At 30.4% G+C, this 20,333-nt stretch overlaps 6 protein-coding genes across 10 annotated transcripts; 4 read left to right on the plus strand and 2 right to left on the minus strand.

Moving 5' to 3' along the window:
* The first annotated feature begins 2,151 nt into the window (after positions 1-2,151).
* On the plus strand, positions 2,152-6,598 carry LOC105671089 (calcium-independent phospholipase A2-gamma-like). Of its 4 annotated transcripts, none has more exons than XM_012364977.2 (9): positions 2,152-2,458; positions 3,388-3,802; positions 3,879-4,239; positions 4,322-4,534; positions 4,671-4,694; positions 4,803-5,008; positions 5,124-5,322; positions 5,399-5,599; positions 5,725-6,598. In XM_012364977.2, exons 1-9 carry the CDS (start codon positions 2,406-2,408, stop codon positions 5,976-5,978), a joined length of 1,926 nt encoding a protein of 641 aa, XP_012220400.1. In that variant the 5' UTR covers positions 2,152-2,405; the 3' UTR covers positions 5,979-6,598. The 4 variants fall into 4 exon arrangements, with proteins under 4 accessions (XP_012220400.1, XP_012220401.1, XP_012220403.1 ...); XM_012364980.2 differs by lacking the exon at positions 2,152-2,458 and adding an exon at positions 2,964-3,225; XM_012364979.2 differs by lacking the exon at positions 2,152-2,458 and adding an exon at positions 2,964-3,151.
* A 2,182-nt stretch (positions 6,599-8,780) lies between these two features.
* LOC105671080 (cytochrome P450 4C1-like) lies at positions 8,781-11,637 on the minus strand. The gene is made up of 9 exons (XM_012364954.2): positions 11,625-11,637; positions 10,840-10,903; positions 10,484-10,610; positions 10,328-10,391; positions 9,993-10,078; positions 9,854-9,922; positions 9,400-9,577; positions 9,107-9,283; positions 8,781-9,040 (listed from the first exon to the last, which is right to left on the minus strand). The coding sequence occupies exons 1-9, from the start codon at positions 11,635-11,637 to the stop codon at positions 8,871-8,873; spliced, it is 948 nt and encodes a 315-aa protein (XP_012220377.2). The 3' UTR covers positions 8,781-8,870.
* Positions 11,638-11,674: 37 nt separating this feature from the next.
* On the plus strand, positions 11,675-12,742 carry RpL29 (ribosomal protein L29). Of its 2 annotated transcripts, none has more exons than XM_012364951.2 (4): positions 11,675-11,768; positions 11,994-12,052; positions 12,268-12,332; positions 12,566-12,742. In XM_012364951.2, the coding sequence occupies exons 2-4, from the start codon at positions 12,016-12,018 to the stop codon at positions 12,683-12,685; spliced, it is 222 nt and encodes a 73-aa protein (XP_012220374.1). In that variant the 5' UTR covers positions 11,675-11,768; positions 11,994-12,015; the 3' UTR covers positions 12,686-12,742. The 2 variants fall into 2 exon arrangements, with proteins under 2 accessions (XP_012220374.1, XP_067209017.1); XM_067352916.1 differs by having other exon boundaries at positions 11,695-11,763.
* A 142-nt stretch (positions 12,743-12,884) lies between these two features.
* Positions 12,885-14,018, plus strand: Pmvk (Phosphomevalonate kinase). Its single transcript, XM_012364950.2, has 4 exons — positions 12,885-13,086; positions 13,317-13,522; positions 13,604-13,753; positions 13,839-14,018. The coding sequence occupies exons 1-4, from the start codon at positions 12,953-12,955 to the stop codon at positions 13,961-13,963; spliced, it is 615 nt and encodes a 204-aa protein (XP_012220373.1). The 5' UTR covers positions 12,885-12,952; the 3' UTR covers positions 13,964-14,018.
* Positions 14,019-14,336: 318 nt separating this feature from the next.
* Positions 14,337-18,503, plus strand: DCP2 (decapping protein 2). The gene is made up of 7 exons (XM_012365013.2): positions 14,337-14,454; positions 14,545-14,645; positions 14,903-14,950; positions 15,098-15,745; positions 15,828-15,990; positions 16,078-16,336; positions 16,516-18,503. The coding sequence occupies exons 3-7, from the start codon at positions 14,907-14,909 to the stop codon at positions 16,776-16,778; spliced, it is 1,377 nt and encodes a 458-aa protein (XP_012220436.2). The 5' UTR covers positions 14,337-14,454; positions 14,545-14,645; positions 14,903-14,906; the 3' UTR covers positions 16,779-18,503.
* Ho (Heme oxygenase) lies at positions 17,285-19,148 on the minus strand. The gene is made up of 3 exons (XM_012365014.2): positions 18,851-19,148; positions 18,301-18,499; positions 17,285-18,098 (listed from the first exon to the last, which is right to left on the minus strand). Exons 1-3 carry the CDS (start codon positions 18,951-18,953, stop codon positions 17,612-17,614), a joined length of 789 nt encoding a protein of 262 aa, XP_012220437.2. The 5' UTR covers positions 18,954-19,148; the 3' UTR covers positions 17,285-17,611.
* Between the last annotated feature and the right edge of the window lie 1,185 nt (positions 19,149-20,333).

A 20,333-nucleotide genomic window follows, 5' to 3' on the forward strand; every position in this document is an offset into this window, starting at 1 on the left:
TCTCAGATACGAATTAAAAAATAAAAATTGCGATTTTTAGATTTTTCGATATTTGTTGTCTTAAACGGCCATGAGAGTGATTTGTAATTGATCGCGGTAATCAAGGAAGAAAAACCATTCTTCTTTAAATCACAGTCCTTTCCAATTTTTTTCCCAATTTACTTTCTTGTCTTATCAATAAAAGAATCGTGCTATTAATTTTTTCTATTCGCAAATAAATATGTAGAATCTAAACTTAAATCATATCAATCTGAATCTTTAATTAATGATTATATCATATACATAATTTAGGCAATTAAAGTTTTTAAATTTTGAAGTTCATTTTTCCTTAGAAAAGTTTTATGTAATTTGCGTGCAAAGGATAACTCCACAAATCTACAGTATCCTGTATAGTACGCATGCTTGAGAAATCCAAGATACAAACCTGCATCAAAAGTGCATTGATTCGAGATAGCGGCGGGCCTGGACGAGCCTTTCAGCAGAATGAAGTGCATTATAGCGCGCTGTGTTAAACCCCGTGGGATTTTCAGAATATATAGTGGTGATCTTGTCGGATAGTGAGCATGCGAGGTCGTACAGAGTGTCCAACAGCGAAGTAAAGTAGTGTGATATGTGACTGGACTGACTAAAGATATCTACAATTCTATACTTTTTTTTTGTTAAAGCCTCATCAATATTAGAGTTGTCACTGAAACAAATTAAAATTATACATAATTTTATTAATTATAAAATAATTGATACAATTTTATATTTTGTATAATATAATTTTGCAACAATACATAATTTGTGATAATTATATGATCTTCAAAGTAAAATATTTTTCAGAATAATGAACAGAATAAATAACAATATCAAAAATGTTGATGTGACTGTTCGAATGAATGATATGATGCGCAATTATGCATCTGGAAATCCAGTTTTGCTTTCATTGAACAAACGCGCATTCTACAAATAATGCATCATTATTGTGGATAACGGTGTCAGATAGGGAGCCAATTTCTGTCAAAGAGAATGACGCGATGTGGCGAGCCTTTGTAGCTAGCCAATGAGCAAGCAAGGTCACACAGACACAACCAATTGGAAGAGTTTCTTATCACGAGCCTTCTCGATTTACTGCATGACGTCGCATATCATCCGATCCACTGCGCTAGTTTATGACTCAGGAGACAAATCATGGTTTTCCAAGCATGCTTGTTTACTTAACAAATAGCCTACAAATATTTGTCATAGTTGATATATAGATGATAGTATCAGGTTAAATAAAGTGTGATAAACAATTGCATTCAATTGCAATAAGTATTTCAGAAAAAAACAATATATGCATCTAAATGTTTAGAACAAAACATGTTTGTTATTTTAGTACATAACTCTTTCTACAAGTGTTTGGCAGTTATTCAACACACGCAATAATTATATCTCAATTATTATAATTACAATAATTGTCTCATAAAAATTTAATAAATATTGCATATTTATTTCTAAAACATAACATCTTTTGATGCTAATAAATAAATGGAAAGCAATACAATTTTGTACTTTTGTTGAATGCCTATATCTTTATCTTAATATAACAATTTTTCAATAAAAAATTATGTTAATACAAAGATTTTGTAAAACTATAAAAAAAGTTTGTCAATAAATTGGAGCAATTTTCCGCATACTTCAGAACAAAGTAAATAATACAACAAATATTTATATTTATTCTAACATTAGCTTTGTTTGTTATTGAAGTGATGATAAGGTGCAAAACATAGGATAGCGGATGCACGTGCCTCAATGTTTACGTCTGGTAATTTTGCACATGTTACAGTATTGCGAAAAGGATATGGAGCGACGTAAACAAATGCGATCATGTGATGCGATGAGATCGCTTCTATTTTTTGTCGCGACTGCTATCATTTTTTTTCACCTTCCTATCCACGATTTTGATGTACCACTAAGTACCAGTAATCAAGAACCAAATCTGTTTGCGGAATGCGGTTACCTCCGGTTGGCTCACCGTTGTCGTACGATATCTTATTTACGATGCCAACCAGCCAGCTCGCCGCGTCGAAACGCGATGCGTCACATGTTGCTTTCATATAAGAATCGCGACTGCGCGAGCCACTTTTAGTATCAACGAAACTTCGAGACGTTTAATCTCCAATCAGTTTCATTAAAGTAAACAGAAGTGAACCGAGTATCGATCAGATTCCAGCTGAACTTGTTGATAATCGTAATCAATTATAAATCGATTAAAATCAAATCGATATCATCTTACGAGTTTAATATCGATTTTATTGATATTCTAACGAATCTACGTCATAATAATCATTTAAATAATTTTTTGTGCTTTGTGATTTAATTTGGATATTTCTTAAAGAAATATAGATTGATATAAGGGATATTTTGTGATTTTTAATACAATGGCCTTTAACAGACACGCGACGCATTGTCGAAAGTGCATTTTGCTAACTAGGTGAGTGTGATTAAACATACTTTTGTTTATATATTTGTTAGAAATAAATACTTTAATTAACATAAACATTTTACTTCAAAAATAATTAACCTTAAATTGCTCGAAAGTTAATCAGCAAGTTAAAATAGCGAATTTTAAAGTATTATACATATTAGACTCCTCTTCTATTAAATAAATCAGTTCATGAAGTGAGGTTCAATTGAACTTAATTGTTCCCAGAAGAATTCAAATCGTTTCAATTGCACACGCTGCGGTAAACACTAAACTATTTGTCGCGTGTATCATGGCGTAATTGTCAACTGCAATTACGCAATTGTGCTTAATGAAGCATCATAGAAATGTTATTGCTGTCGAAGTAAATATTACTAATATACGTTGTTGATTTTATCATATTACTTATCATTATTACTTATCATTATGCCTCTAATGATCTTCAACGATGTTATCCAACTATTAATAGAGCGATTGAATCAGCAGTAGTAATCCTTTGCGAAATCATACAAATGCGCGATTGAAGATCAGGTTAGGTTAGTGTAACGAACAGACATCGTTCGATAGCTCAGCTGACTTCAACTGACAGATACGGAAAACGTAATGGGATGCTAAGCAGTGACGATTATTTTGTTTTACTTTGCCATGACATTCAGAATATGAATCATCTAACACTTGAGTTCATTATAACAAAGATTGTTTGTAAGTATCATCATGATGGCAAAAAATAGAAGCGGGAGATAAATTGCATATTATCCGAATGTACTTAAATAAAGGTTATTTTCGATTTTGACTTCTGTTGTTAGAACTACTTCTAAATTACTTATATAGAAATGTATAATATATTTATCATATTCAAGTGATATATTAGAGAGAGAGTAATATATTGCGATTAATATATTTAATAAATGTGAAAGATAAATGTTTATCAATTGCAGACAATTTACAGACAGCACAGCGGGTAAGGATGCCAGTGGAAATGTAACAAATATTGCGGATAAACTCTTACGTTCTATAAATGATATAAAGAACATCACAATGTCAATGCAAAATCAATGGAAGCTTTTGTCGCAATTAAAAGATTACCTGAATAAGACTAGTCATGATAAGAATCAACATATTCATTTCTCCAAGGATTGGTTGGATACTCTGCAAAAATTAACCTATTCGCAACTTGAAACAATACGAAAATTATCATCATCTGAATCTATTAAAACTCCTGATGTAAGCAAGAACTCAGATACGAAGGATAAAAGTAAAAATGATACAGAAAATCTAAAGGTAACATTAATATCTGAACAAACAGAATCACTCGTAAATAATTCTACAACTATGCAACCAAAAATACAACAGGTAATTTATAAATATTAAGCTAAATAATATCACAGTATTTTTATGTTTTATATAAGAAATTAATTTTTATGTATAGCAAACACAAGAACAAAGTATACCCGATAGTAAAATAGAATCAAGTGAGGGCTTTACCATGCAACAAATTCTTTCTGCATTGTTTCTGAAGTTGTCTCCTAAAACTGTGCAAAGCACCAGTATACCACAATGGAAGGTGAATATTCGTAGTAATATTCCAAAGCACAGCATCGCATCTCGTACGCGTCATGTTTTGAACAGTATTGCATCAGCTGAGTCAAGTGCTTCAAAGTGGCGGAGGATCGAAGATTTATTATTGCATATTGAGCAGTATCCAGAGGCTAGACATTATGCGATCAAAGAGGGAGCGATTAAAGTTTTACTGCAGGCTCGTAAAAAAACAAAGGATGAACAAATTAATGGTACATGAAAAGAAAATATAAATTTAAATAACACCCTACTACTGTGCTGTAATTATTTACGATTTAAAAATCACATTTACAGCATCTATTAGAGAAGCTTTGGCTGTAATGGGTTACATCGATCCTTTACCCGGTCGTGGCATCAGAATTCTGTCGATTGATGGCGGAGGTATTCGCGGAGTATTGGTCGTAGAGATGTTGAAGAAATTGGAAGAACTTACAGGGAAGAAGACACATGAGATGTTTGATTACATATGCGGTGTAAGCACAGGTGCCATCCTTGCTGCTGTGTTAGGTAATTGCTTAGAAATTTTTGTTCAATGCATTTAATTAATTCATTAATTACTATTAATTATTATAAAGTAATATAATACTTTTTTTATTTGTACCGTGTGTATGTGTGTGTGCTAATTCATATAATCTACTTACAGTACTACCAAAGGATGCTTTGGAAGGTAAATTTTTAGGTGGCTTTATAGCATGTACATGTAGTTTATCAACAAGGAATGTCTTGTGATGTTTCTGAATTTATGATGAATTTCATCGTTTATTTGTTATTACAGGCGGCAAGAGAAAATCATTGGATGAAGTTTCAGGATTATACAAGGAACTAAGTACCAGAGTATTTACACAAAGTGCTATAAAAGGTACGAGCAGTCTAGTATGGAGTCACGCATATTACGACACAGCGCTGTGGGAACAATTATTAGCTGAGCATCTAGGCGACAAAATTCTTATCAAAACCACGCGGGATCCAAATGCACCGAAGGTTTGTAGATTTTAATATATCGTCGAGGAAAACTCGAACACTGAAATGTATAATGTATAAGCCACAGGTAGGTAATTTAAATATAAAAGATGTTTAACCGTGCTTGCATTTTTAGTTTTCAGCAATATCCGCTATAGTGAATCATGAGCGCGTTATGCCTTATGTGTTTAGAAATTACACATTACCACATAGAGTGGAGAGTCAGTATATGGGATCTCATAAGTATAAACTATGGGAAGCCGTGAGAGCATCAGCTGCTGCACCAAGTTATTTTGAGGAATTCAAGTACGGTGAATATCTTCATCAAGATGGCGGTAAGTTACACGCAATCAAAATAAATTCAATGAAAATTTTCGGAACATTATAATAATGATTGCCATGCTGTTTTAGGCATTCTGGTAAATAATCCATGTGCTGTAGCAATTCATGAAGCTAGACAATTGTGGCCAAACAATCCAATTCAATGCGTCGTATCATTCGGAACCGGTCGAATTCCACATCACATTTGCGACGATAAATCTTTGGAAGTGGAAATTTCAAGTTGGAAAGAAAAATTCTATAAAATTTTAGACAGCGCTACCGATACAGAAGGTAATACCAATGAAAGAAATATAATTGATCATATTGCACAAATTGTTTTAAACAAAATTAAGAAAAAATATGCAACTAGAATAAACAATTCCATTTTTAAATGATTTGTAAATCTCTTTTTTTAGCTGTACATACAATGCTCAATGATCTGCTACCTGACCATATCTACTTTAGATTCAATCCATACTTAACAGAAATGTTATCGATGGTGGAGATTCGACCTGAGAAAATCAGCCTAATGGAGCAAGATGCAAGAATGTATATACGTAGAAATGAAGAGAAATTTCAGAAAGCTTCTACGGCTTTACTTGAGAAGCGGCAGATTCAGCAGAAAATCGTAGATTGGATTACGTTGCAAAGACAATTATCTGGCTTATAAAGAACGATACTTTACATATCGACGCGTATTCCACACCAATCAATCGAATTTGCGTTTGCAAATTGCATGGATATTTATAGTACAACTTTTTAATTTTTTTCATATTATGATCACCAACTTGAGTCTTTAAATTATGTTTTAGAGTTAATTATGTATAATTAGGTACATAGTATTTCAGAAGAGAGAGATATTGTGTTTTACTTTTTTATTCTATAATAATTTATTTATAACTTATTACATGTTTTGTTTATAAGATAGTAATTTCTATAAATGAGAAGAAATGCTTTAAATCTGTGTAGAAATAACAATAATTATTAGCATAGCTATATTCGACTGTGATACTCTTCGTGATGCACGAATACATTTAAGATCAATTCATACAACTTTATATTTCTTTAGTATTATATCGTTTCTCATAACAAAAATATAGAATTGCATATTTATAACATGATAATGTCATAATAATGTCATATTATATAGAATATCAATTGATTTATTTAAAAGCATAATGAAGCTAAACATTGAGTGTTTCATATGTGTTTTTCTTCACTATATGTATGTATATGTAATAGCAAAGTGTAATAAATGTGTAATATATTAAATTCAAGTAAAAAATTGAATCACTTATTTTATTTTATTTTTTTTATATATAGCGAAATAAAAAATAGATTTCCAATAAAAAAATTATAAAAATTAAAAACTAATCCACTCTTAAAAAAGGCATTAAAAAAAAAAATATATATACACATATTCGGATCGCATCCGTGAATGTTTTGAAACATCAGTCTTGAGACATTTGACTGTGAACATGGCAGAGCTATCGATAAACGAATTAGCGGTAATAGCATTAATTTTAGACGAAGAGGAATCTTAAAAAAAAAAAAAGAAAATGGATTTTATGGGTTCATAAAGCATGGACAAAACGAAAAACGGAAGGTAAATTTTTTACATTATGTAAAGAATTGGTTGATGATGCAACTAAATTTTATCAATATTTTAGAATGTCAGAACATGCTTTTAATGTGTTACTCAATTTAATTGATAATAAAATACGAAAACAATATACAAGATGGAGAGAACCGGCTAGCGAAAACACGTTTCTACATATGTATAAATTTTTTAAGAGAATTGTGTATTTTTTCTTCAAATAAAATGATGTTTATAATGAATATAAAAATTTATTTGTAAAATAATATTTATCATAAGTAAAATTACCTGGTTGGTCAAGTTCTTGAGAAATACTCTGCCACAGTTTTTCTTTATAAATTCCATCAAGATATTTTGGATGGGAAAGATCGTATAATTCGATGCGTTGTTGCACTAATTCTATCAATTTTTCATTATCGATTTCTTTATTTTAAAAGAATGCTCTCGATATCGCAGACTAATACAAAATGAGACTCAAAAATCTGAACGCTACACTAAAGCCTATTTACACTTGTCCGTATCGGCACGTTCAGTGCCGTCAGGTCCGTGAAAATATCATCACCACCGACATCTGCGGTGCCGGTACGGACACGAACGGTACGGATACGGAATAGTGTAAATACTCACATTTAATCATATGGAATCGAATCTAGCATCCGTGCACGGACGTGTACGGTACGGATACGGTACGGATATGTATAAATGGGCCTTTACCGTTACAATTACTTTTTTTTGGTAATTATAACGGTAACGGCGATACAAATTTTTTTCGTAACGAAAAAAGTAACTTTGTTACATTTTTCGGTAACGAGTAACGAATTTAACAATTATTTTTATCGTTACATTTTTCAAATTTACTCTATATATCTACGAATTTATAAAAAAACTAACAATAAGAAAACTTTTTAATTTATACTTACAGCATCTAAACATTTTTAAGAAAACTTGTTTACAACTTATTAAAAATTTTTCTTATTTAAAATATCTTATTATCAATTATCGAATTATAAACGATTCTCTTTTTTTTTCGAGATATAAATTCTCTACATTGTCATCTGATTTCTTATAGTGAGATTTCTTATAATTTTCTAAAAAATGTTTTAAAAATATGAATAAATAAGAAATTTTTTCTCAGAATTTTTCATAAAATAAAATTATGAAAAATTCTTAAAATTTTCTAGGAAATTATGAGATGTTTTTTCACCAGGGTGATTATTCATTTTTGCAACAGACTCAACCCCAACATCACCAAGATCATTCTATATTGGAAAGGATCAATACTGGAATGGTATCACAATTCCGATTAGATAGTCTTCATCTTGTACATCTGGGAGTCTTTAAAAGGTTGATCACAGCTTGGTGTAAATGGAATGGTTTATGGAAACTTCATAGAATTACTGTGGCTGCAATATCAAAAGCATTAGAATTTCTCTCAGATTATTGCCCTCAAGATTTTAACAGGAAGCCACGATCATTAGAAGAATTGAAATTTTTCAAAGGAACAGAATTTCGTAGATTGTACCTGCAGGTGGCGAAATGGTGAAAACTCGACAATTCGGTGAATTATAAAGTAAATATTTAAAAAATTGGTATCCGTGGGTTATTTAGGTTGCTGAACACGAATTTGACGTCAGAATTTACCTCATCAATTTACTTCTATCAACTGAAAAAATAAAGATTTGTGAATAATTAATTAGTAATAACTAATAGTGGTTTTCCACGCTACCCATGAGGTGCCACTAATAGCGCGCTAGATTTTTTTAAAGTGGATCTTCGCCTGTAGCCCTATTATACCACATTTTATTATATTCTATGTTTACAAAAGAGAGATATATAAGATAGATACAAGGATGTAAGGATGTAGATACTGTCTGTATAATAATTCACTTATGTATCCTTCACCCTTTATTTCCCATATTTCTTATTTACATTTTCTTTTAACATAAATTGTTATATTTTTTAAATTCAATAATCTCTTGTTTTTATTTTAACTTTCAGAGGTTCTATAGTACACAATGCTATGTCCGTATTAAGTTTTATTTCATCTATTTTGATATTTTTATCTAGTTTGAATTGAAACGTACGTATCAATGTTGCCAGAGTGACTTTCATAGAAATTATCGCATACTTCTGACCTGCAATTTTGTTAATTATATATTAAGCAATTTTATCATTACATTTTGTTATTTGTTTGTGCTTACCAATACAATTTCTTAGTCCGTAACTAAACGGCATGAAATATTTCGAACAATGCACCTCGTTTTCCGGGAGAAATCTATCTGGATCGAACATCAAGGGATTCGACCAATGTTTCTTATTTCGGTGCATATGTAATATGGACATCAATGTATCAGTTCCTTTAGGTAAAATAAGTTCTCCTAAAACATACATATGTTAATATTAAAATATTATTATAATAAAAATGTAATAGTGAAAAATAGTCTAAGTAAACATACGTCTTATTATTATAATGTACAATTATAGTTAATCATACCTATTTTTACGTCTTCCGTTAGAATTCGTCCAATAAGAGGAACAGCAGGAAAGAGTCTCATCGTTTCTTTAATAACTCGATTCAAATAATTCATTTGTTGCAAATCATCATATTTAATTGTTACAGATTTTGGAGAATTAGTGCCGTAAATTTCTAATAATTCTTTATACGCTTTTTCCTAGTATGAAATAAATTGAAGCAATTATGTATACTTTGTTAATTTTTATATTACTCTATACTTGTGATTAAAATTTTGTGCATTGCTTATAAAATTAATATTGCTAGCGACAACTAAAGCGTAATTCTATTTAATTATAATTCTATTTAAATTTTTATCATAAATAATATATTATATATAGTTACTAACTTGAAACTACATTATTTGTAAGTTTTATAATGTATTAAGCAAGTTAATAAGTTGTATTGTATTTCAATAAATTTAATGTCTACGTACCTGTACTTCTGGGAAATTTGCGAGCATAAAAATCACAAAATTTATTGTAGTGCCAGTTGTGTCAGTGGCCTACGTGAAATAAGAACCTGTTTTATCATACGTCTAAATATAGTTTGAATGTGGAAATATAAATACGTACTGCGAATAACATTGTAAATACATTATCCAAAAGTTCTTGTTGAGTTAATTTTCCTTCATGACATGCTTCCAATAGAAAGTCGAAAACTGTTATTTGAACAAATATATATAAAATACTTGCTTACTTTCTTATAAAAGTAAGTTTCCTACACATATAATTTTAAAATTTTTGCAAGAGTAATAAAAGAAGAAAAAAAAATCATTAAAAATAGCGTTTTATCAATCTATCAACAACAATTCTCTAAAAAAAACTTTTTTCATCGTTATTTAAAAAATTTTTAAATATTATAACATTGAACAAATATAAATACTTAAGTAAAACATTAACAAACTTACGAACTGTCTCACTGTTGGACTCGATTGCCATACGTTTATCGAATGCATGTCTCCTTTGCACTATCTGAGTAATTAGAAATCATATATAACATAAATGAAGGAATTCACAAACAAAGAAATTTAGGCAGAATGGTAATAAATAACATTTCAATATACCTCATTTATAAGCAAATTAAGACAATTTAGTTGTTTTTGTTGTCTCCATTTTGCTGTACTAAGATTGAATATAACATTTGGATGCAAAAATATGTTACTTAGTCTATATTTCCAAATTTCCCTTATGCTGAAACATGTTTCTTCCGTAAATCATGGCGAAAGGTTTATTTAACCGTAATCATAAAATTTTATAATCATTAAAATTTTATATTAGAAATTTAGTTCCTTTTTATTACTATAATTAAAATATTTAAAATTCTTCAAAAATATATATATCTGTTCACATATATTTTTTAAAAAGAATTATTTCTACGATATTAAATTTGATATTAATTATAAGAATTTAAATTAAATACCTCGCCGTGCATTTATACATTCGGTTTATTAATTGTGATTCCACTTTGACGCCCAATATAGTTACTATAATGTCACATAAAAAAAATAGATTAACTGTATAAAAAGGTTTTAATATTCCCAAAAAAACTATGTGTCGCAAGAAAACATAATCCAAATAATAATACTTAATAACGCAAAATAAACATTTCTGGCATCGATCTTTTATTAAAAAAATAAACATTCTGCCAGCTATTAGATTTTGGAATAAAAAATAGGGGTTTTTATTTAAAAAATTCGATTTGATCTTGAAATGATCTTGAAGGTCACGGGCAAGGCTAAATCTAAGGTCACCATCGGATTGCCCGAGAAAAATCCTATAACTTTTGTCGAGGTTATTTTCCTCTGTGATGCGTATTTTTCAAATTATCCAGCCGTCCCGGAACTTTTGACACACGCTGTATATATTTCTTTGTAATTATAAGAATAAATTGCGCGCGTGTAACGATTGCGTTTGTCATGTGATAATAAATATGGTGATAAAATATAAATTTCAGTAACTTTAAAATTATTGTGAAACAATTCTTAAAATAAATAGTAATTAATAAATTAATATTTTATTATTTTCACTACCAATTCAAAGTAATTAGTAGTTCTATAAGAGTTTATCAAAATATATCTAGACCACATCCGGGCAAACTTGTATACTGCATAAACATAGGCTGCGTTCCGTAAAGCGCATATGCGCGCATGTATCTATAGTATACGTAACGTATACTGTAGATACATGCGCGCATATGCTCTTTACGGAACGCAGCCATAGTTCATAACACATTCTCTTATGCATCTTCCTATGGACTAGGCTTATACAAAGAGCATTTGGCGCTGATGTCGCTACTGTTCTGTCGCGTTTCTTTTCGTATTCTTCTCGCTTCCGTTTCCGCAGGGTTGTGTATGGTTTTTTGAGATTTTAAAGTTTTTAATCTAAATATCCATTTAATCTATTAAAATTGGGACATGTTTATAGAATTGCGACTTTTCTATCAATTATAAATTAATTTATTATTTTCTTACAATTAGTATAGATGAAAATCTTGAGATAAAAGTTTCACAATTTATCTAACCTCAACAATTCATTTGTAGTGTAGTGTTTTGAAATAATTAAATATTGTTACAGATAGGAATAAACAAGTCTAAAAATGGCCAAGTCGAAGAATCATACAAATCACAATCAGAGTAAGTGTAAAATTTGTTATAAATTAATATTAGCAAATCTAAAAAAAGTATATTTCTAAACAATAGTATCACAATCAAAATGTGTAATTTTAATGTGTATAAGATGATCTTCTAAATTATTGAAAAATTAATACTTTTTATAAATGAATACTTAAATTATATACAATATAATTATATATATTATAATATATTATTGAAATATGTTTTCTTTGCAGATCGTAAAGCTCATCGTAATGGCATCAAGAAGCCTAAGAGGTATAGGCATGAATCTACGCTTGGTGTAAGTTATAGTGAAACATTTTTATACTGCTACATATTTAAATAGATTTATGTTATAGCGTTTAATTAAATATGAATTATGTAAAATATTGTGAAGGACATGAAACATTGATAGATAATACAGATAGCACATGTTTTTAATATAATTTAAAGGTTATTGTAACTCTTAAGGTTATTGTAACATAATTTTTTAAACTTATACATGTATCTCATATGTGTATTTTTTGCACACAGATGGATTTAAAATTTCTGAGAAATCAGCGTTTTGCCAAGAAGCATAACCTTAAACCGAAGGCTCAGTTGAAAAGAGCAGACCAACGAAGGGCTCTTCGTGAAGCTAAGAATGCGAAATAAAGTCAATGTAAACTAATAATTTTATTAAAATAAATTAAAAAACACGTTTAAGACAAATTGATTTTTCCTCATTTTTAGTTGTAAATTTTATACATACTTTTATATTTTGTACATGTCGGTGTAACAAATAGTCAATGCCAAATGTAAATTTATGAAATGTATAATGAATACGATGAAAATAGCTCGAAAAATATCTAATATTTTATTCATCGGTTTATATGCTCGATGCTTGCCTAGGTGTATAATATTGTACAGTTGTATGTCAAAATGGCCGCAGAACATGTAGAGACGCGCGATGTCACAAAAATTATGAACAACTCGACGAAGCCTAAGAAGATTCTATTATTTTCTGGCAAGAGAAAATCAGGAAAGGATTATATCACCGACATTTTGCATAAAAGGTATTTAGCATTTATATTTTTTAAGTAATTTATAACTAATGAAGTGAAACTAACTAGTGGAAGTGTGATATCCGGGAGAAAGTGGATAAAATAATTAGAGCAGAGTAAAGAAATAAAATAAAATTATCTTAAAAACACTTTTTTACTCATAATTAAAAGTTTGATCATTATTTACTAAAAAATATAACCAATTTATTTGTTTTAATAAAATTTGCTTATGTTAAATTCAGGATTGGTCCAGAAAAGAGCATTATTATACGATTATCAGGACCTATCAAAACACATTGGGCTAAATCTTTGAATCTTGACATTGATCAATTGCTGGGACATGGAAAGTACAAAGAAAAGTATCGACTTGAAATGGTCAAGTGGGGAGAAGATATGAGAAAAGAAGACTACGGCTATTTTTGTCGTGCTGCTATTGACATGTATAATGGTACGTGGAATATGCTAATAGGTCATACAAAATAGCATATAAGCAATATGCAATTGAATATATCTAAATAAACTTTTTCAGCATGGGGCAAGACAATATGGATAATAAGTGATATCAGAAGAAAAACTGACATTAAATGGTTTATAGAAAATTATGGAGATCTATGTAAGACTATACGTATAGTTTGCCCTGATGAAATTAGACAAAAACGTGGCTGGGTTTATACATTAGGTGAGAAAAAAGATAAAATTATAATATGATAATTTTAATGGGATTTGTGAATTTTTTAAGGACACTTGTAAATTACAATTTGTAGGCATAGATGATTCAGAAACAGAGTGTGACTTGGACGATGTAAATACTTGGGATGTCTTGCTGGAAAATGATGATGGCAATGATATAGAAACTATATTACAACAGTTGCTAGATGTAATTAGTTAGCACAAATTTTTTTGCCATGGTATGTGCACAATAAAGGACAGTTCACAATCTTCAACTTTTCTGTGTTTCCTTGAATGAGAAAAAATGTTTAGTATGTTATGCAAATATATATGTATACATTTACATTGATAGGTGGTAGTCATACATCAATTTTTAAATATTCTTTCCATATATTTCTATATTAACTTTTATGAATATGTAATTAATTTACATTTTTGAATTTCAAATTTATATTGAAGTTTGCTCTAAATTTGTTCTTTTATTTATATAGCAAGTATTTATTTATTATTTATAAAATGTACAATTAAAAGTGTTTGTGCCAAAAAATAATTGTTAGGAATTGATATATGTAAAATGTACAATCAACATGAATTTATTACGCATGATATGTGAAGTAGCAGAAAATAAGTGAACTAAAAAGAACAGATTCACTATATACGTATATCGAAAGCAATATGGCTTCTCTGTGTGTAGTAGTGCTGGCGCTAAAGGTTCGTAGGTTAATGTACAATTCTTAAAATTGTTTATTAAAATATAACAAAACTTATGTATTTTACAGAATAATCTTTATGTATTTACAGGCTAATCTTTAATGATATAAAGATGAAAACGTTACGTCATCCGCTTTAAAACAATTTTGCTCAACCGAGATATAAGAACTCCTTATCAAATATATCTTCATGTGAGTAATTATTATTAGTTTTTTTGTAATATTGTTATGAATATTATTTTGTTGCATTCACGTATTGTGCTTTTACAAATCTTACTTTTAATTATATTATTATCACATATGCTAAATGTTGTGTTTCGAGTTTTTATCTGTATTTAAGATTTTATAAACTTTTGTGACGGTTTATTGCCGTTATTCATATATAATTGTGCAAATAAGTAAAAAATATTGAGAAAAGATCTAATTGATGAATGAAATTGATTAAACAGAATAATGGAGCACACAGTTCCATCCGATATTCTTGATGATCTCAGCAGGTTAGTTTTTATAGAATAAGTAAAACAATAACAATGCATTGCTTAATAGAGAAAGTAATGGTTGAATCACAAGTATATATTCTTAGCATAATTAGTTATAATATATTTTTACATTCACATTTGATTTTTTATATTTTATTCTTATAGCCGATTCATCATTAATGTGCCTGAAGAGGAGAGAAAAGACTTAGTGCGAATTTGCTTTCAAATCGAATTGGCGCACTGGTTTTACCTTGACTTCTATTGCACAGAAGAGAATCCTAAGCTGAAGTCATGCAGCATGAAGGAGTTTGCCACTCATATATTTAAGCACATACCTTTCTTGAAACCACACGTGCAGCACATTGACGCTGTGCTTGAACAATGGAGAGAGTACAAGCAGAATGTGCCGACGTTTGGGGCAATTGTGCTAAACGAAGACATGACCAAGGTACTGCTCGTACAGAGCTATTGGGCGAAAAATAGTTGGAGCTTTCCTAAGGGAAAAGTAAATGAGGATGAAGAACCTTTACATTGTGCCATTCGAGAAGTATTGGAAGAAACTGGCTTTGATATATCTAATTTGATAGATAAGAATGAATATATTGAATCTGTGATAAACGACCAAGTAATAAGATTATACATTATCACGGGTGTGCAAAAAGACACGAAATTTGAACCAAAAACACGAAAAGAAATAAAGAATGTCGACTGGTTTGCCGTGGCAGATTTGCCCAACAATAAGAAAGATATGACACCTAAAATGAAAATTGGTGTTGGACCAAATGCGTTTTTTATGGTGGTACCTTTTGTCAAGTAATTGTTTAAAGTTTTTTATAAATTTTATATATTTATTGAAAAATTGTATTACATATGTATTGATCGCTCTGTTGTTTAGGCGGGTGAAGCGATGGATTCAAGAGAAACAACAACGTGAGAAAAATGCCATTGCGACTGTCCGAAGACAAAGACACAAATCCCTAGGGGATGTTGAGACAATTTCAAAGAATAAACGACAACAACAACCACTTTTCCATCAGTTTTCCACTTGTCCACCACAAGTAGGCAAATCTTTGATTTTTATTATTTTTTTTTTTTACATTTCCGTATAGACTAATTCTCATGTATACTTTCATGTGCATTTACAGACTGAAGTTCCTGATTTTAAAATCAACCGTCAGTCGAATACTTCTCCAGCTCGCACTCGTCGCAGTGATAATAAAAAAGATGTTTTGCCGAAAGGAGTTTTCAAACGGAATCTATTCGGGGAAAATGAGGAAAATCAATCCCCAGTTTTTAATAAACATTTGATAGATCACCCTGTTCAGCCGTTTCTGATCGATCCCGCCATTCAATCGATCAAATGTAACGATTTCAGTTATAAGACGCAATATTTGGAGAAAGAAGGTACATTGTGCTTGTATAATCTATATCTTATCTCTATTAAGTTTAAGACCGTAAAAGAATATATATTATAAATATAATTATTAATATTCAGATTATATAAATAATATTTATCTTTTAATATATGTTTTGATAACAATTCGACATTATTATTACTGTAATTAAAAATTAATTTCTTTCAGACTCTCGCAAGAAAAGTCTCCCAGAGGGAAATATCAAATCGCTTTTGTTCGGCGATGCTGCGCGCAAATTACAAAAAGATTTTAAAACAATTCCACCGCCCCCCTTTGTAAGTTTGGAACACGATGGCACGCCAGTTTTGAAGAAAAGTTACATGGACAATAAAGATAAGTTTGTCTTTGAATTTTGTTCAAAGGCTTGGGATAATTTTAAATTTAATAAGGAAGAAATATTTAAGACGTTAGAATTACATACAAATCGGTAATATGGGTTACCAAAATGAAGGATAGATTTTGAATAGAAGCAAAAATTATTAAATCATTCTTTTTATTAATCATTCGATTCATTATCTATCATTCATATTGTTCAGTACTGATATATCAGTATTAATACAAATATAAATTAATTTTAATTCTGATCTCAAAATTGTGATATGATGAAATTTTCATTGTAACATATATTGTATATACTGCATATATATTACTGAACCAACTCTGTATTTGTAATGTAATGATAATGGAAAATTAAATGTAAGTTACATTTTTAAATGTAGAAATTGACTTAAAAAAATCTCTTAGACATAAAATTCGGACAAGTTAAATGTGCAAATTGCAAACAATTTTCAATTTTAATTATAAATCCTTTATAAATTTGGACCATAATAGATAAACTTTGTATCTCTTCTATAAAATTTTGGTAACCCATATGTATTTACGATATGATGATAAATTAAGAAAAAAACCAGGTTATTCTTAAATCATATCGTACAAATAATGGTAAATAATTCATTTATAACTATAAAAAAATTATTACAGCGCATAAATAACATGATATTGTACATTTTGGTTTTGATATCAGCACTGTTCGCCGAACAAAGATCTGTTATATATTTATATATATTTATAACAAATTGACGTTAAATAATATTAATTAAATTAACGTCTATTAATATATAATGCATTTAACCCTTTCGCTCCTAACGCCGACTATAGTCGTCATCTTAATATAAGTTAAAACAGTGAAGTAAAGAACGTATCTTGCATCCTATTGCTCAGATGCGTAATGCTAGGCGGCCTACATTGCCGTTCACTATAATCGCTACAGCGCAGCCGGCACTGTCGTAGCGAAAGGGTTAAAGAGAAAATAAAGGGCAATTATTAGGATAGAGACCAATACCACAATAGTAGTACAACGGTTAATAAGAGCAAATATTTTTTCCAAGGTGTGATGGCCCGTCTGTATACTTTTGATAATTTCGTTATTCAATTCAAAGACTATTTTACTTTCTTCGATAAGTTTATTTTTTGTGTCTTCATCCAATGTCTCTGCGATTCTGTTCATTGATTCTCGCAAGTCCTGTTTTAATTGAGATATACTACTTTGTCCAAAGTCTGTGACATCATGGCCCTTACTCGATGATTCATCTATAAAAGGCGCGATCCTTTTGGCTAATTCTCGCTTTTTGCGCAAAATAATACCGCCGCTGAGAAGGCCCATGTACAGATGGTATATATATGCCATTAATAGAGTGGGATCCGTGTCTTCCACTTCTCTCAAACGCATCAAATACTTGGCAACGCTTTCCCTAATATTCATAAAACAGTGAAAATTAAGAATAAGATCTTTTGTGGTAATACTTATAAGGTTATTACCAAATGATTATCTATGGATGCAGAGCTATTATTAAGTTACTAAAAGATTGATATTCGTATCATTCATTGTAAAGCGAGAAAAAGATATAAAGTAATAGCACTTTTACTATATATCATTGTACATATTGCATATACCTAGGAGTATAGTTCTTCCTCCATTCCTTTCCCAAATAATGATCGAGATCTCGCTCAAAAGCTTCTGTGCGTTGAAGTTCACTGAATGGAAGCAATCCAATTTTGGTGTTCCTTAATCTAATCATTGCACCATCTAAGTAACGAAAGATCTCGTAGAAAACTAGAAGCCCATCAGCCCATACAGCATTATTGAAAGCCCCTAATTGGAATACATAAGACTGTAAGATACAAAACTAGAAATTATACATATTATTACATTGCAGTGATCACACAAGTTCGTGTGAATCGTTTCTCTGCTATGAGAAATCTATTGTCGACACAATTCTACATTTATTCATATATCAAAATATTTGTCAACAGGAAAAGCTATAATAGAACAGCTATAATAGAAGCTATAATAGAACATAAAACAAAGCTCATTGTCTTTTGATGTTTCATGAAGAAATCTTTGTTCACAAGTACATGATCAAATGTGCAATGTCTAGATTCAAATAGAATTCCCAATAGAGATCCTTTTCAAGAGATCCTTGCAGTGCCCTGTGGCCCTTACCGAAAAATAATTTCGACTTTACCAAGCCATCACTGCGGTGGTGTATTAATTTGGTGGCATTTGCCATTTTCTTGCAAAAGTTCTCCTCTGCTTCGTCCGGCATTTCAGCGAAGCACGTAATAATGTCACAAGAAAAACTTATTACTCGCCAAAAGCGTGAGATTCTCACATCGTCATATTGTCGCGTTTCTGCGCGTTTTCTCGGTTATCACGTGAAAATTATCGTCGCGAAAACACTGCGCCCATAACGTCGACACACATCGTCGACTGCTCTTGCGCACTGATGCGATCATATGGTCGCGACCGCGACGCCAAAATGTCATGAAATGTCGGTTTTACTATTCAGCGCGAAATCAATGTTGTGTTTGCACGCAATAATGCAGAAAACAATTATTGTCCATAAATGTTGCAACGATATAATAAGAAATATTTTAAATAAATAAAAAATCGCAGAAGGATTTAAAAAGCGCGGTTAAAAAGTTGAATCGCATAACGCGCGATCTATCGCTAATCGATAATTGATTCGAGATTTAGTGTCCGATATAAAATACTGAAATATATTCAAGGGATAGTTTTATGAGAAAGTGAAAAAGTGTGTGTCGCTCATCTGTAATGCAAAATAGCAAAAATCGGGCTCAAAAGATTATTTTTCTTTTAATACGTATTATTAATGCATTATATGGTTGTTTCATTAATTCGATAGATCTATTCTTCAAAGTTATATGAATTATGAAATATATATATATGTTAATACGGAATATTATAATTTGGTTAGATTAGATTGCTGTAACCGTTATCGAACACTATGGTATTAATATTTTTAGTTACTATTTTATTAATATAAATATTGTAACTCAATGTTATTTTATATTGCTTTTAGTTGAGGTTTTATTCTTTGGAAGGACAAAATACCCGATAGGAGAATTGCAGAAGATACACCTACGGCACATTTACGCACAAAAAAGGTTATGTGATTTGGAATTACAATAAGATGGCAAAATTGCTGGCCAAGTGAGTGAATCCCTTTTTATATTAATATATTCTTAACGAATAACTATATATCATAAGATGCAGAATGTACAAATGTTTTGAGATTGTTGACCATTTGTCAATATTTTAGTTCAGGTTTTTAATATCTAAATAGGACACATGCTAAATATAATTAATTATATCAAAAGAAAGAGAACAGTTAGAGAAGATTAGAATAAAAATTGGCGCATTGCAAAAATAAATATTATCAATAATCTTTAATTTATGCTTGTGATATGCGTATTTTAAAAGATTTTCTGAATCTTTTATCATATTTTATCGGTATTTATTGCACGATGCGACACGCGTATTCAGAGCGGGGTGCATTATGCGGTGTCGCAATCGCTTCATTGTCTCGCGGCAGAGAATCGCGCGGATCGCAAGATGTCGAGCTGCCGCGCAACATAGTAGGGAAGCATGAATTGCATGAAGTAGCGATCCGCGAGTATCCAGT

This window comes from Linepithema humile, chromosome 4 (assembly GCF_040581485.1).
Source record: "Linepithema humile isolate Giens D197 chromosome 4, Lhum_UNIL_v1.0, whole genome shotgun sequence".
NCBI lineage: Eukaryota > Metazoa > Arthropoda > Insecta > Hymenoptera > Formicidae > Linepithema > Linepithema humile.